Source organism: Pavona decussata, unplaced genomic scaffold (assembly GCF_977016875.1).
Source record: "Pavona decussata unplaced genomic scaffold, jaPavDecu1.1 SCAFFOLD_135, whole genome shotgun sequence".
Taxonomy (NCBI): domain Eukaryota; kingdom Metazoa; phylum Cnidaria; class Anthozoa; order Scleractinia; family Agariciidae; genus Pavona; species Pavona decussata.
The window spans coordinates 604,800-624,417 of NW_028145548.1; the positions used below are offsets into that span (position 1 = coordinate 604,800).

Genomic DNA, 19,618 nt, shown 5'->3' on the forward strand with positions numbered 1-19,618 from the left:
CGACTATAACTACAACATTTGCAAAACTAGTCTGCCCTCACTCCAATAACCTAGAACAACCAGAAGTTTGCAAACGCCTTTCCAGAGCCTTTCTATCGTCCAAATTTTGTTTCCTTGTTTGGATTTCTGGGTCATTACCGGCTGATGGCTGGCCCAAACAATCTAAGTAATTATTTCGGTACGTACAAGCTTGGATCACGTTTTTTCTAACGATATGAGGTTGTTTTTCAAACGACCTTGACCAATGATAGACGGTCCAATATCATACCCGACAAGATGACAAGAAGAGTATCAGTGTTTTTCGTTTACGTGTAATCACATCGTGCGAGTGTCCAAGCCCTGCTGCCCTTCCTAAAGAGACGATCTGACTGATTCGCAGCTTTAACTCTTATTTGAGTCGATTTTCTTTCCAAAACTCTTCGCTATTACGTTTTTGGAAAGCTATGGCGAAATACAGTAAGATTGCCTCATGTAACTTCCACTCTTTTATAAGTGAATGACAATCTGAGCGAGATCTTGTAATTGTCTCGGTCACTCGGGTTCAGGACTGGTCACTATCCAGTTGAAGAGCTATGTATGTCAAAAAGACGAAACCATTACGAGTCAGATGGCAGAGATCAGTGATGGAGAAAAGACACCGGTTGTCGTCAAGTTTTCACTCGAAAGTTTCCTTGTAAAATCAAGGAGCCAAAGTTCGTTGTAAACGTCAATAATGTTGCAAACAAGAGTAATTTCCAATAGGAAAGTTAACAGATGCAAGTGAAGAAATTATTTTTAAGTAGCTAACACTTTTAGTTTAGTTTCAACGAGTACAGTTTTCCAGTTTCTCTCTCAGGACCTTGGCTTACTGTTGTCAAGAATGTTTTTATTGAATCATCATAGTTCTTCCTTGTTTGACCTTTTTTTCCTTACGATGTTAGCGCAATAGTTTTCATCTGGATTTTCATATTTTAGCCTGGAATTTCATCAACAGACTTATCTGAAGCTATAAAAAAGAAATCAGTCTGGCACAAGAGAGTTATGCCCAGTGCGTGGTTTCAGTCGAATGGTTACACTTTGGCGGAATTGGGATGTACACCTAATTACAACTCATCAGTACATCCCATCAATTTAATGAGATTCTAGGATGGAAACCCCTCAACTCTTGATCTGGTGTACTGCCGGTTTTACTAGTGACCGTTGTTAGGATTGGGGTCTCCTGAGTTGCTAGAGACACCAGCGCTCTAAGATAGCCTTTGACGACAAAATGGTAAATTAAACTTAAAATGAAGGCAAAGCTTCAATATTTCTTCCATCAGCATTTGGATTTTCAGTTGTTCAAATTATCAGTACGTGTCGTTTTCGCTGTAATATGTCGTTTGTGGCTGTTCACTGTTTCTTTGGTTGGACTGTACTTCAAAAACGATCTTGACTTTTAACTCAAGGTCAGAGACCAATTAATGTCATTTTATGTCTCTGCACGGAAATCATCCCTTGTCTTACATTAAGCAGGCAAGTTTATTCAGTGGTTGGAAGATAAATCTTCCAGTCAAGATCCCATACTGATAGCAATATATTATTCTGTCACTGCGGCGTCAATTAACTAGGGCGGGTCATGAAAACTGGGTGTAGTCATTGAAAGAGTTGGGTGGCTGACATATTCACGGTAGGCACCGATCCAGTGGTTTTGTCAGTTCATTCCTGCATGCCCATAAGCACGAATCAATCAATCTCTCCGAGACACTTGAAAGCATTCCAAAAGAAAAAACACGATTTATAGAAGGGGGGGCCAGATCAAATTGACGAAGTTATACAGTACGTGTGAGTTCTTCGAGCCAATGAGACCTTGGCTAGACTTAAGCTGATGAACACAAATAGTCGGCTATGACACAGTTGAAGCCTCCACTGAATTGAACAACAATACATGTATATCAGTACAAAAATAAAGAAAAAAGAACTAGAGAAGGCCCGCAGTCGGCGAAAGCTTTAATATGACCGCTCTTAAATGACTTACTAAACATCCTATATACTGTCGGGTACGTATAAGAGGACCGAGGTGACTTTGTCTTAGTTTTAATAAACCGAATAATTGGATATGCAAGTGTTGAACTATCTTGCCGCAGTCGGCGTCTCCCTCAAGTTGTGTAATGAATACAACTGAGCTCAGTGCTCCAGTTCTGTGGACTTGTAACCGGAATTTCCTTCAGCTTATCAGTAAGTGTTTTGTCTTACCTAATTTTGATCTATCAATTTGGTATCATAGAAATGTACACCTGCATTACTGGAAACATTTATGCTTTTTAGAAGGTCTTTATGGAAGCAAGTACACCAGCTTCCTAATATCTTGTCTCTATGTTTATAACTGAAAATATCTGTGAAAAACAGTATTTTTTTACATCCCAAAAATACGAACTAGGTGTGTTGGAAATTGACTTGAGAAAAGTCACGTCGAGTGCGGGCGAAATATAGGGCAGACAACAAAGTCTTTATATCCGAACACAAAACTCTGGATTTCTGTCACGAGTCCCTTACCTTCAAGGTCCTTTACGTCGGGATTTACTTTTTTTACACTTACCATTACCACTGCATAATGTCTATATAGTTCTTTATTTGAGGTTAAGAGATATTCGAGTTAATTGCGATAACTGTTTGTAATCGCCATTTTGCATTGAGTCAAAGTTAGCATACATAGCTCGGAATATATATATATATATATTTTTGTACGGCCGTGGCGTTCAATTATTTCAGCAAAAATTAATTTTTAGGTGTTTAAATCTGTGAGCTCAAAGTTAAGCCGGGATTTACCGATCAAACTTAGAAACTCTTCGTAAGCTGGAATTAACATAAATAAACCTAAACATTTCTATACATTTGGCAGTGCTGAATAATACAGTAGACTGAGTTTTACAGACAAATACATTACAAACTCCACTGTCTGCTTCTTAGCAAATCCCACAGTACTCAAATGGGATTAACGAATTCTTTTGCCATTAGATATCTTGCCTTGCCGTAGAAGTCACGTTTTCCCAATATACCATAAATACCCATAAGCGTCAAAGAGATAATTCTGTGAATACAACAACATGTTTATCAACGGAAGCTCAAACCACAAATAACTAACACCGAAAATAACAGATTAGAAAATAACATTTAACCACTTATCAACGTCTTAAGTCATTTCCCATGCAGTGATATTCTTGGATACATATACAACACAGTAAAGCTCCTTTATTTACAGGTTTTTATTAGTAAGGATTCTGACCGCAGTCATGTATACCTTCACAACTACCAAGGTGTTTTTGTTTTGAACGGCTTAGAGTCAATTAGAAATACAATAAGGTAAATTCTCGTCTGTTTACTCTTAATTTTTATTAAGGATTACGCAACGTGATTTACGTGAATGAAAGGAATTGGGAGCGACAGGAGGATAGCATTCACGAACCTTCCATGTGGACCTTGACGTAATGCCCTTTATTTGCTATTGTAGTATGATTTACAGTGCACTGTTATAAATGTAGCCAATATTCCCTTACGTCTGACACAGCACTGGTATAAGGGTTACAGCGGGACCAAACAGTCGCAGGCGGCGGTGATCTTGCTCCCACTCAATCGCATACGAGCACACCAGAAACGGTTTTCGTCTACAAATACCTATAGTATTTATTGCAACTCATGTGTGATTTAGATTTCTTAAAGGTAAGTAAGTTTAAGTACTCGTTAAACAGGCGAAAATTTAAGCTTTCAACTCGTGTCAAAACAATTTCTTTAGACGTGAGTAATAAACTCAAGCAGAGGTTCGTGATATCGAAGTCGGTGTAATTAAGCCATGGACGATTGTCGGCATTCAGGGTGAACTTATTAGTCAAGACATTATTCGCCGAAAGCGCCATTGCGGTCAAGCTCAATGAGGGTTTTTGTTCTATTTTTTCCTGTAGACCAGTGTCGTCAAATTGTCGACTTATCCTTTTGGTTTATCCGATTAATGCTTTAAAACTTGGTTTCTATTTGTTTTAAGACCAAAAGCCTTTTCTTAAGATTTTAATTTTTCCTGTCGCTGTTCTGTAACTTAGAAACCATTCTTGATTGGGCGTTGGAGGGCTTCTAGAATTGCCTGTAAAGTGGGGGCCGTCAATGAAACAGACTAGAACTAAACAGGTCAAATATAAGTAACACGCCAGCTTCAGGCAAATAAACAGTTTTGTTTGAAACATGATGGAACTAAATAAATCAAATTAACGTCTGTTTATTACTTAGCTATTTATCGCTCGTGTGGTGTAAACCGAGTTTGGTTTCATTGCTGGGTCAGCTTCGGCAGTGAATTACCATACTATCAACTTATGGTATCGCACTGATTTTAATATTCCTCTTAGCCTACTTTATTACTAGAAAATAGAGAACGTCTGAGAAATCTAGGACCAGTTATTTAAATGAAGATCATACGGGGTTTAACAAACCACGATATTAACACATTTCAATCTGGCCATCGCGTTCAGCTAAAGGTTTGTAAACAGCGTGAAGAACGGAAACGATCAACTTATGGTATCACAATATGAATATTCCTCTTAGCCTACTTTATTACAAGACAATAGAGAACGTCTGAGAAATTTAGGACCAGTTATTTAAATAAAGATCATACGGGGTTTAAAAAAACTACTGTCTTAACCCATTTCAATCTGGCCATCGCGTTCAGCTAAAGGTTTGTAAACAGCGTGAAGAACGGAAACGATCAACTTATGGTATCACAATATGAATATTCCTCTTAGCCTTCTTTATTACTAGAAAATAGAGAATGTCTGAGAAATTTAGGACCAGTTATTTAAATAAAGATCATACGGGGTTTAACAAACCACTGTCTTAACCCATTTCAATCTGGCCATCGCGTTCAGCTAAAGGTTTGTAAACATCGTGAAGAACGGACACAGCCGGTGACTAGAGACGCATTTATCTACTTAATATAACCCACTTATAAAACAGATGCACAGTTCCGCATTGATTTTCTTAAAACTATGGCTTTCAAATTCAACTTTTAGCTTTATTACTTCCGTCAGTTTTATAGCAATACAATTCATAATTTCTAAGCAAAGTTAGACTTCGTTGAAACAACTGACTCTCAAGGTTTTATAACCGTTCGAATCAGTTCAACACTGAAACCACAATTGAAAACAAATTTCGTGAAAGAAGCATTACTGTTAATCTCCCGGTCTAGCCGAGATTGCATGTTACCAGGTTTCGTAAACGCCTAGTAAGTATCCTAAAATGAGACCGGACGTAGCAAAAAAACAAACATTTCCTGACGTCTAAATCGCTCAGCTTAGTGTCTAAGTCAAATAGTCCAAACTCCGTAACACTCTAGGACACTAGTGATCAATAGCATACACTTCAATGGACATACTTCTGTGATATCAGCTCAAACGTCAAACAATACTTACAGTAACCGCCATCACTGAAGTGTTCAATAATTTGGGTTTACAGTGCATGAATGATTGAAATAAACTTAAGGAGGGATAGCTTCAGAAAAACACAAGGCCACAATGGTTTAGGAAAAAACAAAGCATTCTTTAATTTTGACATGTTTTGACGGTATTTCCTACCCAAGCATCACCAGAATTGAGAAGTTGAATTTAAAGTACCTGCCTGGGGCTGTTTGTGATAGAAGTTCATACTTTCGAAGGCGTGTCAAGAAAGCCATTAGTGCTTTGGTTGTTTACATCGATCCAATCTTAAATCATTCCCTGCTATCAAGGCATTCTGAAAACACGACGATTTTCAATTCATCCAGCTATTACTTCGTCTTGTGAGCACAACACTCAAGATTGGACTGAAGCAATTTCAAAATTGAGCTTGAAGAAACAGTGGAGTTTTAATTTTAACCAAGACAAGTGTGATAAAGTTCAATTTTTTCCTGAGACGTGACTAAATAAATCTATTCCAAAGGATAAAGCTGTATTAATCTAATTAATAACAGTTTTGCTTCAGAAAAGTTTGCCGCCCGATAAGAAATGTCTAGAGCATTGATTAAATATCTTTGAGGTAAATAGGGTTATAGCTGAAGAAGCATGAATTGAATTGTTTAATTGTAGCTCCTTCAGGCGTTTTTAAGTCACGGAAAAACATTCCGCTTCAGTGAATTGAATTTTGTAACTAGAAAACAAGTTAAGGTAAGACACCAAATTCGTTTCCATTTAGTTCTTTGCAGAAACAGGTTAATTATCTCCTTAAAGACAGTGTGTTTTATGCGCAATTTTTGGCGGGAAACTATTTCGCGACTACGCATCGGACTAAATCCAGGTTAATTGCCCGGTTTGCCATGGAAGTAATTAATGTTATTTTTCAATTTTTTAGGATTGTTAAATTAGTTCTTTCCTATAACAAGCCTTTTAATGCAGTGCAACGATTTAGCTACTCTGCAAAGTCGACGAGTGAAATCCTGAAGTTCAAGCATTAAAATGAAAGCAGTGCTTCCCTGAAGTAGAGTCGGTTTACCTGGAACTTCCAGGTGGAACGTAAAATTTTGTCGACCATTCAACTGAACTAAAGCAGCGCTTTCGTGTATTGGTGTTAATTATACTAAAGAAGGTGCATGGCACTATCACTGTTAATTTCGAACTCCTTAAAATCCTCTCCAATATTCAAACGAAAGCAGTACTTTCCTGTGATGATGTTACTGTGTTATGCAAGGTGCTACTAAAGTTACTATCAGTTGTAGGTCTGTGGATGAAATCCTTATGTGAAGCTAGCCTCAAATAAAGCCATTGAGAAGTGGAACGCGGTTGCTTTTGAGCGCTATCACTGTTAACTTCGAACTCCTTAAAATCCTCTCCAATATTCAAACGAAAGCAGTACTTTCCTGTGATGATGTTACTGTGTTATGCAAGGTGCTACTTAAGTTACTATCAGTTGTAGGTCTGTGGATGAAATCCTTATGGGAAGCTAGCCTCAAATAAAAGCCATTGACTGAGTAGTAGAACGCGGTTGGTTTTGAGCATGTGGACGAAATTCTCAAGTGTGACCGTTCAAATGATTATGAAAACTACTTAGCAATACTTTCCTGTGGTTCAGCTCTTTATACTGTACAAGGTAGTTCTAAAGTTTTTGTGGATGAAGTTCTGAAGTATAAACATTCAAATTAAAGCTACTGAGCAGTACTTTCCTGTGGTATAGTTCACTGTGCTGTACAAGGTGGTTCTCACATTTTAGTCTGTGGATGAGGTTCTAATTTGTTACCATTCAAATCAGCTACTGAGCAGAAATTTTGCTTTAGCCCTGTGTGTTATCCTGTACAAGGTGGTTTTAACGTTTTAGTCTGTGGACGAATTTCTGCAAGTGTGACCATTCGGATGAAAGCTATTGGGCAGTACTTTCCTGTGGTGCTGTTTATTATGCTGTACAAGCGGGTACTAACTTTTGACTCAGTGGATGAAATTCTGAAGTGTGACCATTCAAATGAAAGCTTCTGAGCAGTACTTTGCTGTGGTGCTGTTTATTATGCTGTACAAGGTGGTTCTAACTTTCGAGTCTCTCGATGAAATCCTAAACTTTGACCATTCAAATGTAAGTTACTGAGCAACACTTTGCTGTGGTTTAATCTACTGTATCTGTGAATGAAACCTCGTCGTTTTGTCCATTCAAATGAAATATTTAGTTCTTTACCCAGAAGTGTTATTGGCTGTTCAAGATTTTGCAGAATGGATTCTGGGAATTTTACTCAGTTTCAAATTGGGCGCCGTTGACACAGAAAGACTGAAGGAAACACTAACCCACAGAGAATACAGTTCCAGTTGTCTTGCTGAGTCTATAATTACCAGGACAGATGACCTTTTTTTTTATTTTTAAAAACTCCCAGTCGAGCAAGAGTTGCTCAAAATCCCAGTGCATGTGAGCATTCAAATGGAAGCAGTTAAGTATTCTCTGCGATGCCCTGCTTTTGTTTCTCTGCTTAGATATTGTGTAAAATGAATGATACTTTTAAGATTTTGCCTTTGTGACTTAATTAAGAAACGGCATTGAACTTTGCCTAAGAAATCTTGCGAAATCTTGCTAGAAGTTGTGGTCTTTAGGTTATCGCATAAATTTTTAAACACTCCAAGGAGACAGTTCTTCGCTTCCATTGAAGGCAATTTGAACACAAACTCAAGCCGAGCAATGACGCACTAACAGCAGCTGACGTTTACGCTCTAAACGAGAAGACAAAGCAGATTGGGCGTAAAAGTTAAATTTAGATTGTTAACGCTGTGCTGCAGAACTAAATAAAGGGTATAGAATCTAAGATTAACTTGGATTGTTAGCAACTGTACACGACAAATGACCACCCGTTGGAAGTTTGCGTCACTGTAAAAACCTCAACATAGTTGGATCAATGGGAGGGACGCCTCGGTGTTGAGTAACTTTTACACACAAAGAAACCTCGTCCGACTTGCTATAGCTAATAATAGCTGCGAGGGATCCCACTCAAGTTAATCAGTTCAACGTTTAATTCACGCTGAGTTTACAATTAGTTATATTATGTCTCCTTTCTTCAAGTTGACGCACAAACTACAAACTTGAACAAATACGGTCAAGCCAATTCATGGTCACTGCGATTTCGCAATGCTAGTGATCGCGGGAAAATGGCTGACCAACCAAACCACAGTCTTGACTAGGTGATTTGAGCTTTGTGTTCTTAGAAATAGTTATGACAGATTTGTTATGGTTTTGGCAGTTTTTATAGGGTAGATAAAGGATTGTTTTATGGACCATGGGGCTTCTGAAGGGCACACTGAATGCATAGACAAATCGTGTTAGTTACGTTTTGACAGCTTTCTTTTTGTTTTTCGTTTTTTTACAATCGTTTTGTCATATTTACTAAATTCTATTAGATGGAAGAGTATCTCTCGTCAGGAAAATGAAAATACAACAAGATGAATCATCGACAACTTCTTAAATACCATTGGCAAGGTTAATTTAAGTTTTCCGTCATAAAATAACAAACTGTTCTTTGTTGTTTGCAACTCCTCGGGGGGGCCACGTGCAAATGTTTCAAACTTTATTAAAGGGAGTCCAGTCATCAATACCGTTTCCATACCCCGCGGGGCAACAATAGCTTTATATAAGATATTCATTTATAACGTTCCATTGTGATTTCTCAGTTGACCTTTGTTGAACTTTTATTTACACTTCTTGGACCTATAAATGTTGCATTATTTTACTGTGGTAAGAAAATTGTTTCCAATAACTTTTCCAAGGACGAGTAACACACACTTGGTGTGAAAAGAAATTCAGTTTCTTACTTTACCCAGTTTGCTGTCTTCTTCTCCGCCCTAGATTTTAAAACTAATGGTCAACTAAACCTCTTCTCTTCGCTTCGTAATTAAGTTTTTTTTCTGGCCACCCTTTACCGGCTTCGTCGAAGCGTTAAACTTTTAAAACGCCACTATTGTAGTGTTTTTCTTTCGAAAAACGCGCGTTCTATATTTGTTTGACATGTCTCTAGCCTTTAGATCACAACATCTTTGTTCTAAACAGGAAGAAAAACATTTTGAGACCTTGCTTAAACAAAACCGGGACTTGCTATCCACGAATTGTGTCACTTGTTCAACGACAGGTTTTTCACGCTGTCATAGCAACAGCGTGTAGTAGACCTGTTTGTTTTGGCTAAGGAATTTGCGAGAAATATTCATTACCAACCTTGACCTCAGTGGGCTTAGATTTCTTACGTAGTAGTGTAGTTATTAGTAACAATAGATTAGTAGTTTTTGGTTAAACAGTAGCACCGGAATATCGCCCAGCCAAGCAAAGTGGAGTTTTACACGGTAAAATTATTCCATTCTCTTTCGTTTCTTTAAATTTCACTTCTTGTCTAAATTAATGTTATTTTGCTGTTATGCTCGGCTGGTCTACTGTGTTCATCCCAGCGATGTTGTTCTTTAACAGACAAAGCCGGTCAGTTTCAAACGTTTCGCTTTTCTCAACACGCAAAGTACAACATGGACTAAAAAATGAAAAGGGTAAACAGGAAGATATCAGCTTTTTACATTTTATGCGTTAACTTTGTACATTATAGTTTCCTTTCTAACAAAGTAATTGAAATCTGTCATTTCCTTTATTAATAAGTAATTGTAAATCACTAAAATTTGCAACATTGACTGACAAGGGAGTCTTTTCTCAGGATTCGAAGAAATCAGTGCCTTTGACGAGAAGAAAAAAAAAATGTCAAAGTTAGTCTCAACCTTTACTTTACACCGGTGCGAAGTGATTTTTGTTTGGACGTTAAAAACTTTTATTCGGCGAAATAATCGGTTGACTTTGTATTTAAATGGAAGTTTTAAATCGTCACGTTTTTCATACCATAAATATCCCTCGACCATCGATCAAATTACGTTTTCACGTTCAATTGTCGTGACATCGCCCGAGCTACGAGTTATTCGAGACATTCAAGAAATTTCTATTTTTAAGTCACACCCTTGCAAATTAATAGACATTTTTGTGGTTGCAGGACAGTGACCGTGAACAATAAAGTTGCAATTTTCTTACCAATTCAACTTAAAAATAAATTCAATAGGGGTTGCTAAATTTAGCCAGCTTTCAAGACCAAAATAGCACTCTCAAGACTTTGAACCGAATCGGCCAAAGCAGGATTTGCCTCAAACTAGCTGTTCTGAGCGTGCAAAGTGATTTTCAAAGAGAAAACTTGGTTACCCAAACTGTTTTAACAGAATACAAGGTATAGACGGCCACTTTTTTTCTGTCTTTCAGGCTCGTGCGCCCAAAACTCAATGAACTGTACTTGTTACAAGTTGTTGCGTTCAGTTGAATCAAATTAACTGATTTTATCTGTCGCGTTTTGTTTGGTACCTAACGGCAAAAAAAGTCTGAATGTAAACGTTTGCTGGTGACGAAATGTCTCAGTCTTTTTACGGCTAAATGGTCTGAGTTAAGTCATTCAATGTGCTTCACAAGTTTGACTCTATCTGTAGAAAAATCTTATGAAAGTGCGATCATTCAAATCAGTGCCATTGTCCCGCTGTTCGACTTGGCGTTTTCTTTTCAAAATGGAAATTGTATAAGTTTGTCAACTTTGTACATTTACTATACCGGACGGAGGCATGTTTGCCTGTCCGCAGTGTGTTTTTAGGGTCTCAAGCACATCGATGCAACCATATCACTTTTAATTGACTTTATCGAATGCCAGTAACAAAATGCTGTTGGTTTTCTTGCAGCCTTCATCAACGGAGATCAAGCCCACTCCAATGCCACCAATGGGTTCAATAACACAGCGATCTCCTAAATGCGCCCGCTGTAGAAATCACGGCGTCATCTCGATCCTCAAAGGCCATAAACGGTTCTGCAAATGGAGGGACTGTGCATGCTCAGATTGCAACCTTATTGCCGAGAGACAGAGAGTCATGGCTGCCCAAGTTGCGTTGCGAAGACAGCAAGAAAGTGAAGAGGCCGGAGGCCATATTCCATACAACGCGGTTCAGTTGTGTCATTACAGTTCAAACATGCACAAACCATCGAGGATTATTCCTCCTTCTCCAACCTCTCCTAAAGAAGGGCAGCTAGCGAGAACGACGAGTATGTCCTCGCGATCAAGTTCACCTGGTAACGAAGAAATGGGAAACGGTCTTGAATCTCCAGCGAGTAGCGCAAACGAGAGCGGTGAGTACCAATCATTGTTTCTTCCTTTTATCGCTTTGTTTTCCTTTGCCGGTTCAGACGGAAAAGAAAGTTGTTTTCGGTCGGTGGTTTCATTTGTCTCAACCGACTATGGTATTAGCTACTCGTGTTGCTTATATACGTATGGCATATCCTTAGACGGCCAGCTTTAGAAGCGTTCCTGAGGACGGTTTTCTAAATTGTAATTTGTTGATGATTCGTCGACGACTGATAAATTGAAAAACGTGCGTTGGTAGTTGCAGAAGTGAAGATGCTCTTTGTAACTTGTTAACTCTTTCACCGCACTGGAGAGTCCTCCAAGGATTAGGTTTAAAAAGTTTTTCTTCTTCAGATTTTTAGTTCAGCGTAGAAATTGGAAATAAACAAACAGCACTGTAGAAACGTTCTGCTCAATAGCTTTCATTTAAAATGATCACACAAAAGGATTTCATCCACAGACTCAGAAGATAAAGGTACATTGTACAGCATAATTAGTAACACTCACACAGGAAAGTACTGCTCAGTAGCTTCTTTTAATGGTCACACTTTAGGATGTCATCCTCGACTCAAACGTTAAAGAAACTTTTTGTCACGTTAAGTAACAGGCTCCACCTGAAAACTTAGTCCTCAATAGCTTTCATTTAAATGGTTACGATTTAAGTTCCTTCTGAAGACGCGAAGGTTATAGCCATTTGAATTAAAGAGAAAAAAACTACAATAAAAAGCACTACGGGAATGGCCTTAGTTTTTAACATTTCAGGACCGATTTAAGCCACTGACAAGGTCTCAAACCAAGCAAAGTTTCGTAGGCATACGGCGAGAATATCATGAAATTTAAATGAAAGTATTTGAAATGCAGTTTTTTGTTTTTCAAGATTATTTACAGACTTTTAAAATATATGCTTGTGTACGTTAAGAGGTTGTCATCTGTTCGGATTCTTTGGCAGAATTTTTCAGTCACAGGAAATTTTAGAGAACACGTTATCCTCCGAATTTACTAGCTTCTGTTGCCTTTTCTAAAATCCTAGTTTTTCTTCTTTTTTGTCCAAAACAACAAGGCTTTTCTTCTTAATGCATTTCTGGGGTATTTTAGACCTTTCAAAAAGTATTGACCGAAATGAATCTTCGAGCACTCCTTATACGTTTGATTTTAGCAGTATAGTATAACGACAAGCGGTAGAAAAAAGGATACAATTCACGGCGAGACTACATGGGTCAGTTTTTAAAACACGGTTTAGACGGTGTTTAACAAAACCACGTTCTAAGCCATTTTCAATTTTGCCAACAGTCATATCTAAACATTGTCTGCTGTCGACGGTAACAAGAAAGCTTGCATCCCAGACTAGAAAACTATTTATCTTCTTAAAGTAAAGCACTTATAAACAGATTTGGAGACCCACTGATTCTATTAAGCCGCGGCCTAAGTTAGACTGTTCAAATAACTGGCCCCATGTATCTGAGTGTTAAAAGGATTTCAGGTTTACTGGGAGCATACCGTTATCTTAGCCTCGTTAACCAGCTTGAGAAATCTCGATGAAAATTTACTTGTCTGTTCTGATCAAGTTAAACTTGTTTATGAATGGTAACCCCTCAATGGTTTATAGGCTTTACTATGGACTGTATATAAATGACTGTTCTTTAGAAATATACACTTGTTCCTTTGAACGCCATTGTTAGGACGACGTATGGACGGACCTGTCTGCTGGAAGAAAAATAACAGGACATTCTCTAGATTTCACCTTTTAGATAAATTCGAGAAAATTTATTTGCAGACTTTTTCTAGCAGGCGATTTCAAGAACCATTCTGTACTCTATTAAATCAAAACTCTCTAACAGGATTTTTTAAAATCCATTGTATGTAAGCCAATTGAACACGAACGTTTCCAACGTTTTCCTGTCTTTTTAACGCCATTAAGGGAATTGGTCATAACAAGTTTGTTCGGAGAGGACACACTTTGTCTGGGGTAGAGGGGTTATCGAAAATATTCGCCTATCTCATGAACATTAACAAGAAAAATTTTATTGGCTTTAAAATTTGAATTGACACAGTAATATTCAGCCAGCAAGAGTCAGCATTGCTAGATAAACAAGAAAAGCGAGGTTTGAATCTCATCGTCATTTTCTACTGCTAGATGGAGGGGTGGCTATGTAATAAAGACACCATCTTTTCTGGTCGAGGAAGGGGGTGAAGGCAAATACCACCGTCTATTTTGTGGTTTGATTGGTCCTGGTCGAGTATAATAGTTTGGGCCACTTCCCTAATATTGTGGCGTCCTACCCATTTCAATAAGGCAAACAACTTTCACACCCGATTTCGATTTGTTTTTGCAAGGTTTAATTTTGGTGAGCTTCATATTTGTGGTAACTCAGGAACGTTTATTTTGGAGCAAAGGAACCATTTAAATTCTCTACATAGCAAAGTCATTAGGGAAACAGTTAACCGATTTAAAAAATTGCAAGTCTTACCTCATTTCTCGTTACGAGTATTTCCTTATCTTCAAATAGAATGATATCTTCTTATTCATCGCAATTGTATGGGATTTTAATTGTATTGAAAGTAGCTAAAACATCTCTATAGATTTTTATGAAAGATTTCATCATGTTATTACATCTATGCAAAAAATTGAGGCGTCCATATTTCCTAAAATAACAGTCCGGAACAACACGACCGCCATGTTTGTTTTTCCATTGGGGTGTAAACTGGTAGATACTCACAAAGCTATTATAATTAACACTTTGTAACTCTTTGAAAAAATGTCTCATCGATCATATGACATGACGTTTGAGAATCACGCTGAGCAAGCCGTCACGGATTAAAAAAACGCATTGTCTCACAAACAAAGAGTACAAAGGCTATGTTTAGCTTCCCGCGTGGAGGAAGTTATTTGGCTTATTAGGGAGCAGTTCATAACAAGTTTGTTCAAAGATGAACCACCTGTGGGGTGGGGGTTATCGGAGACACCACCTATCTCATGAACATAACCGACAAAATTTTATTGGCTTGAAAATCTGAATTGACACAAAAATATTCAGCTAGCAATTAAGAGTCAGCATTGCTAGATAGACAAGAAAAGTGGGGTAAGTCTCGTTCTCATTGTTTACAGCTGGATAGAGGGGTGGCTATGCAATAAATACACCATCTTTTGAGGTTGAGTAAGAGGGATGCATGCAGAGACCACCATCTGTTTGTGGCTGGGTGGGTTCAGTTGGAGTACAGTAGTTTTGACCGCATCCTTTATTCGCGTGACAAGCTCAAAGAGCGAGTGGGCGGGAGCCGCCGGCTACGTTCCTCCATGCACAGGCATAGACACGAAAACTTACGTCAAAGCTGTAATTCCATTGATAACTTGAATTTGTCAAAGATCGGAATTTGGAATTTCGAGGAGGTCAATTTGATATGCATGCGTGTTTGTAATAGTTACCATTGCAGTCAAACAAAAACAAAGTTTTCTCTTATCCGTTGCCTATGATGATATCACGGTAAAACATTTTGACCAAAACACATATTATTCAATTGGAAACATACCTCCTAAATACTGAAGAAATACGAAATGATAGTGTCAAATTACAAGCAATAACTCATAATGATTTGATCTTTAATATAAATTAACTACTTTTCAATTTTGTGTCGTGCTATTTTCGATTTAAGGCCACAAAGGATTGTCGCGGCTCACTTGTTTTTTGGGAACGTTTGGATTTGACCGCATGTGCGTGATCGAGCCGTGCAACGAGAACGGCTATTCAAATCCAGTTTGCGTGCTTCAGATAATCACGTGTCGCACCAGTCGTGTTTCTAGAGTCTCGTTATCTGCTGGTAGACAATGGAAAGGAGCGAGAGTTCTGGAGACGTGAAGGGTTTGAAATGTGAATCTCGTACCAGTGCAATCCGAAGGTTCCTTTTCGTCCACTGAGATCGAACTAAGGGTGTGTTTGTGCTTCACGAAAATTACATTTTGCTTTGTGAACTCTTCTTTGCGATTCGGTCTTGTCGATTACTGAATTCAAGTTTATGTTATTAATATCGGCATTTACAGTCTGTTGGACAGTCTATTCACCTCTCAAAGTAACGTGTATGGTTCGTTTGGCTTATTTTTCTGTGATCTACGTCAGTCAATCTTTAAGAAGTTTAGTAAGAAATTACTTCTGACAATTCAGCATTTTTGTGCTATGGCGAACTCTTTGCTCTGTATTTGCTTTCCAAGGCTAGTAAATCTATCCTTTCGTGTTTCAAATGTGTGGCTTTACCTCATAGCTTTCATGACCACTGAAGTGTAAGTTGTTTCAAATTTGTACCGGTTCTTTGTCAGATCTGCTTTATGTAAATATCGAATAAAAGCGGTATTAACCGTCTACGTTCTTCTTGAGGTAAATCTTGTTGCAAACTTGAAATTTGAATTTCAGCAAATATGAACAAATTTGGTCAAGCTTGGTTTTTTCTCCATATTTGCTACGATTTTGCAATCACTGCAAATCCATCAGTTCTCGTGCAATGAGAGTACACCACTGACCAATTGTGCTTTTTGAAATAAAAGTGATCGATATTGTTTACTCGATGACTTTTAGCGGCAACCCGACTGTTTACATATGAACCACATTGTATCTTTATACAAACTGAACCATTAATATCCGCGGACATTGTTATTTCTATGCTTTGTTAAACCAGGTGTTTTATGCCAGTACTTCTGAGAGAAGAATCAAAACGAAGCCTCTAAGTTAAGATATCGTCAATGAAACAAAACTTAATTGCCGGCTTTTCTGCTTAAGTTTTGGTCTATTCCAAAATTCACGAGAACCGTTTTCTTAAAGTCTTGCTTTCTTAATTTTAATTAAAATCTACATTGTTTTTCTTTTTTGTATACAATAGGAACGGAAGGTTAACTTGGAGCGGGTTGGTTAAAGTATCTTGAGATGTCTTTAGAGCATTTTGAGTTAAAACAAGAAGTCCTGGGAAATGAAAAATATGGAAAATTTAAGGAGAAATTAACGTTTTTATATGGCAATATTACAACAAGAAATGCAATGAGCTTGAACTATGAACTATGACAAAGTCAAAAATCAAACTATGATAAACGAGCGGTTATGTTATGCGTTAATTAAGCAAAAAACACAAACAGACGGCGATATTCGTACCACAATCCACGTTGTTCAGCTTCCAGTAAAACAATGATAAGATATTAATGCTGTAAAAACGCGGTTGCCTTGAACTAGCCAATTAGAAAGCCGCAAGTTTCGCGGGCATCATGTTGACTTTAACACTGCTGTTGCTGGTCCAACGACATGTCCAACTGCGACATTGTATTGTACAATCACCGATAAACTACCGTTTCTTATCTACCGGGGTCACCCACTGGAGCTAAACCTGCTTATGAGCAGTAGACGAAGTGGCTTTGTCGTTTCGATAAACTGTGACACAGCTTTAAAAGGTTCACTGGCGCGCAAGTTGTAAAATCTGATCAGTTTCCTGCCGGAGTTGCTGGGCTGTTACGGTTAGTGGTCATGTACATAAACTTGTTGTCATGCGACATTAATTTGTAAATACCCGTGAATTGCACCTGAAAAATAACGAATTTAGTGTATATATTACTGATCTGACCTACACAAAATGTCAAAACAAGCGACAAGTTTTCAAGAAGAAAATCTTTGTCAACAACATAACACCGGCTTGTTAGTTGAGCTTTCGATGACCTAGTTGTTAAACGTGATAAGAATACCATTTTAGTCTGAAGGTTAAAAGTGCGCTTATAACTGCATTTCATCCGAGAGTTTCCAGTTTATTTCAGTCAGTTTCGTTTATCCTTTTCTGAGTAGAGGTCATGTAATTGTGATGTGCAACTGGATTAATTAGAAACAACTTGTTCAGGTTGTTATAAAGATCGGCGAGTAGTTTTCGCAAAGCTGAATATTGAAGGTACTATATTCTCTTTGTCTTCAGGCGAACACTATTGTTTTTATTCTGACATAAAAATTGACGGAGTGTAGTAAAATGAAAGTCAAAATAAGCCATATTTGAGTTGAGTGATATTTACCCAACGTTCCAGGCTGCTACAGCGAGGTTCTGCGTGAGTTTTTCTTTGACAATAATCTAAGTCGACGGCTGCTAAACGCAAGCACGTGCTTCATTGCTAAACTGATTCAACAGCTTAACCAATATTGAACAAGATCTACGGTAATCTCAGTGACAAAGAGATGAGATAAAATAAGTTTACAAAAAAACTTCCGATCGGATCCAGTCAACGCAAAACTGTTATTGTCTCTTGAGTAATATTTTTTCGTCTACATGGAAACTTTTATTGATACCACACTCATGGTTCGGACGCTTTTGCAGGTAACACAACAGGAAAAGGGAATGAATAGAATATAGCTCTTGTTTCTTATCAAGGTTCATGTATGGCTCTCTTAATTGCTCTGTCGTGCGGAAAATTCATGAAACCTGAAATTTTTTTGTCTCTATTCTGTCCGCAGTTTAATAATACGTCGTGCAACGTCCACTTCGATAGCAAGACTTATTGAACTACGGCGTTCTCGAGAAATTCTACCGTTTTATAGAAGAAACAATTTCTTACCTGCTAGGCAGAAGTAAGACTTGAATTTTTTTTCCTCAAAAGTTTATGTCTTTCAAGATGGGATTCCTTTTCTACTTTATCGCTAATTGCCTGATTAGTTCCCATTTGAAGTAGCTCAATTTTGATTGGTGTCAGTACCGCTGTTCAACACTTTTGAAACCCATTAAAACGCGAGGGAAGTTGAGTTTGTGTTCTTACTAAAACCAAAACAAAAGATTAATTCGTGTCAGTGTAAAGATATGGTAACATTTCAGTAGAAACTCAGCTAATTATATTTTCAAAGTTACAACCATTTGTTTTAAGTTTGACCGCGGATTGCAGCATGTATTTTTCGAAAACGTGCTCTAGCTTCGATTCGTTGACAACAAATCGCATGCCGTGTTATTTACTGTAATTATCCTACGCCTTAGGGATATAATGTTTATTGTTGACAACCGTGTTTTTTAATGATGAAAAACCAATCACTTCTTCCAGTTGTATAAGCGTTCCGGTTATAATTTCCTTCATGCAACATTTCCCGCCTTTTTGTAAAACGCAGCCAGTGGTCTCAACATACAATCTGCCTTCTTTGAAAGCATACATTCTGACAGCATGTTCTAACATTCAGGAACCTTTTGATGGGTTTTTACTCCACTGGAGCCCACAAATAGCTAAAGCAAGCCAGAATCTTGGCACACGCAATACACTAGGTAATTTAAAGTTTCGGCAACTTTATTTAATTCAACAACGGATTTAAACTACAGTTTATTTCAATCGAGAAACCCGTTCATATTTTTGTTTCTCCAATTTCATTTCTAACAGATCAAATTGCGAGGATTTATTTCGCTCCAAAGTGGATTTCAATAATTTGTTTTTTAACTACTTTGGCATTGAATTCTAGTCGGTCGAGGTGAAGCTTCTTCAAATATATGTGGTTAGGGCACGAAAAGTATAAATTATCCAGACTTACCTAGAAAAAAAAATGAACTCAAACTGTTCTCTGTTCTACGAGGCCTTTATGAATTAATAAAAGTATCCGTGTATTTAACTTCTCCTGTGCAAGCTCGCATTGTTCATTTGCATACATTTAAATGGAAACGAGACGTAAAACCGTTCAGCGGATCAATGCAAGTCACGAAACTTAGTCAAATCTGCTCAGTTAAGTTGAACTGCACGGAACTACCTGTCGATTTAACTACCAAAGGTAACACTTATTCGTTCTTCAAAACCAGACGATTTCTCTATATATAGCTTTGAAGAGCCACTATTTTCGTCCGTTTATCCGTATTATCTTAAGTAAGACTTAAATTACACAGATTTCAATACGTTAAGTTCACCAGTGCATTGGTCAAAACTGATTGTGTCAATAGAAGTCCTTATTTAGCTTTATTCACTGGTCATAGTATTCTAGACTATCACAGCTTACAAGAATCGACTGTGTTCGCCTTCACGTATTTTGTCAA

At 37.8% G+C, this 19,618-nt stretch overlaps 1 protein-coding gene across 6 annotated transcripts in view; it reads left to right on the plus strand.

The window, feature by feature from the left end:
* Positions 1-19,618, plus strand: part of LOC146467506 (doublesex- and mab-3-related transcription factor A2-like) — a 52,157-nt gene that overhangs the window by 28,484 nt on the left and 4,055 nt on the right. For 4 of the 6 annotated variants that reach the window (XM_085125826.1, XM_085125828.1, XM_085125827.1 and 1 more), the window contains exon 2: positions 11,175-11,616. In XM_085125826.1, coding sequence (XP_084981952.1) covers positions 11,175-11,616 — 442 coding nt within the window. Of the gene's footprint in view, positions 1-3,505; positions 3,676-9,636; positions 9,768-11,174; positions 11,617-19,618 lie in introns of those variants that run through there. The other 2 variants (XM_085125829.1, XM_085125831.1) reach the window with 2 other exon arrangements.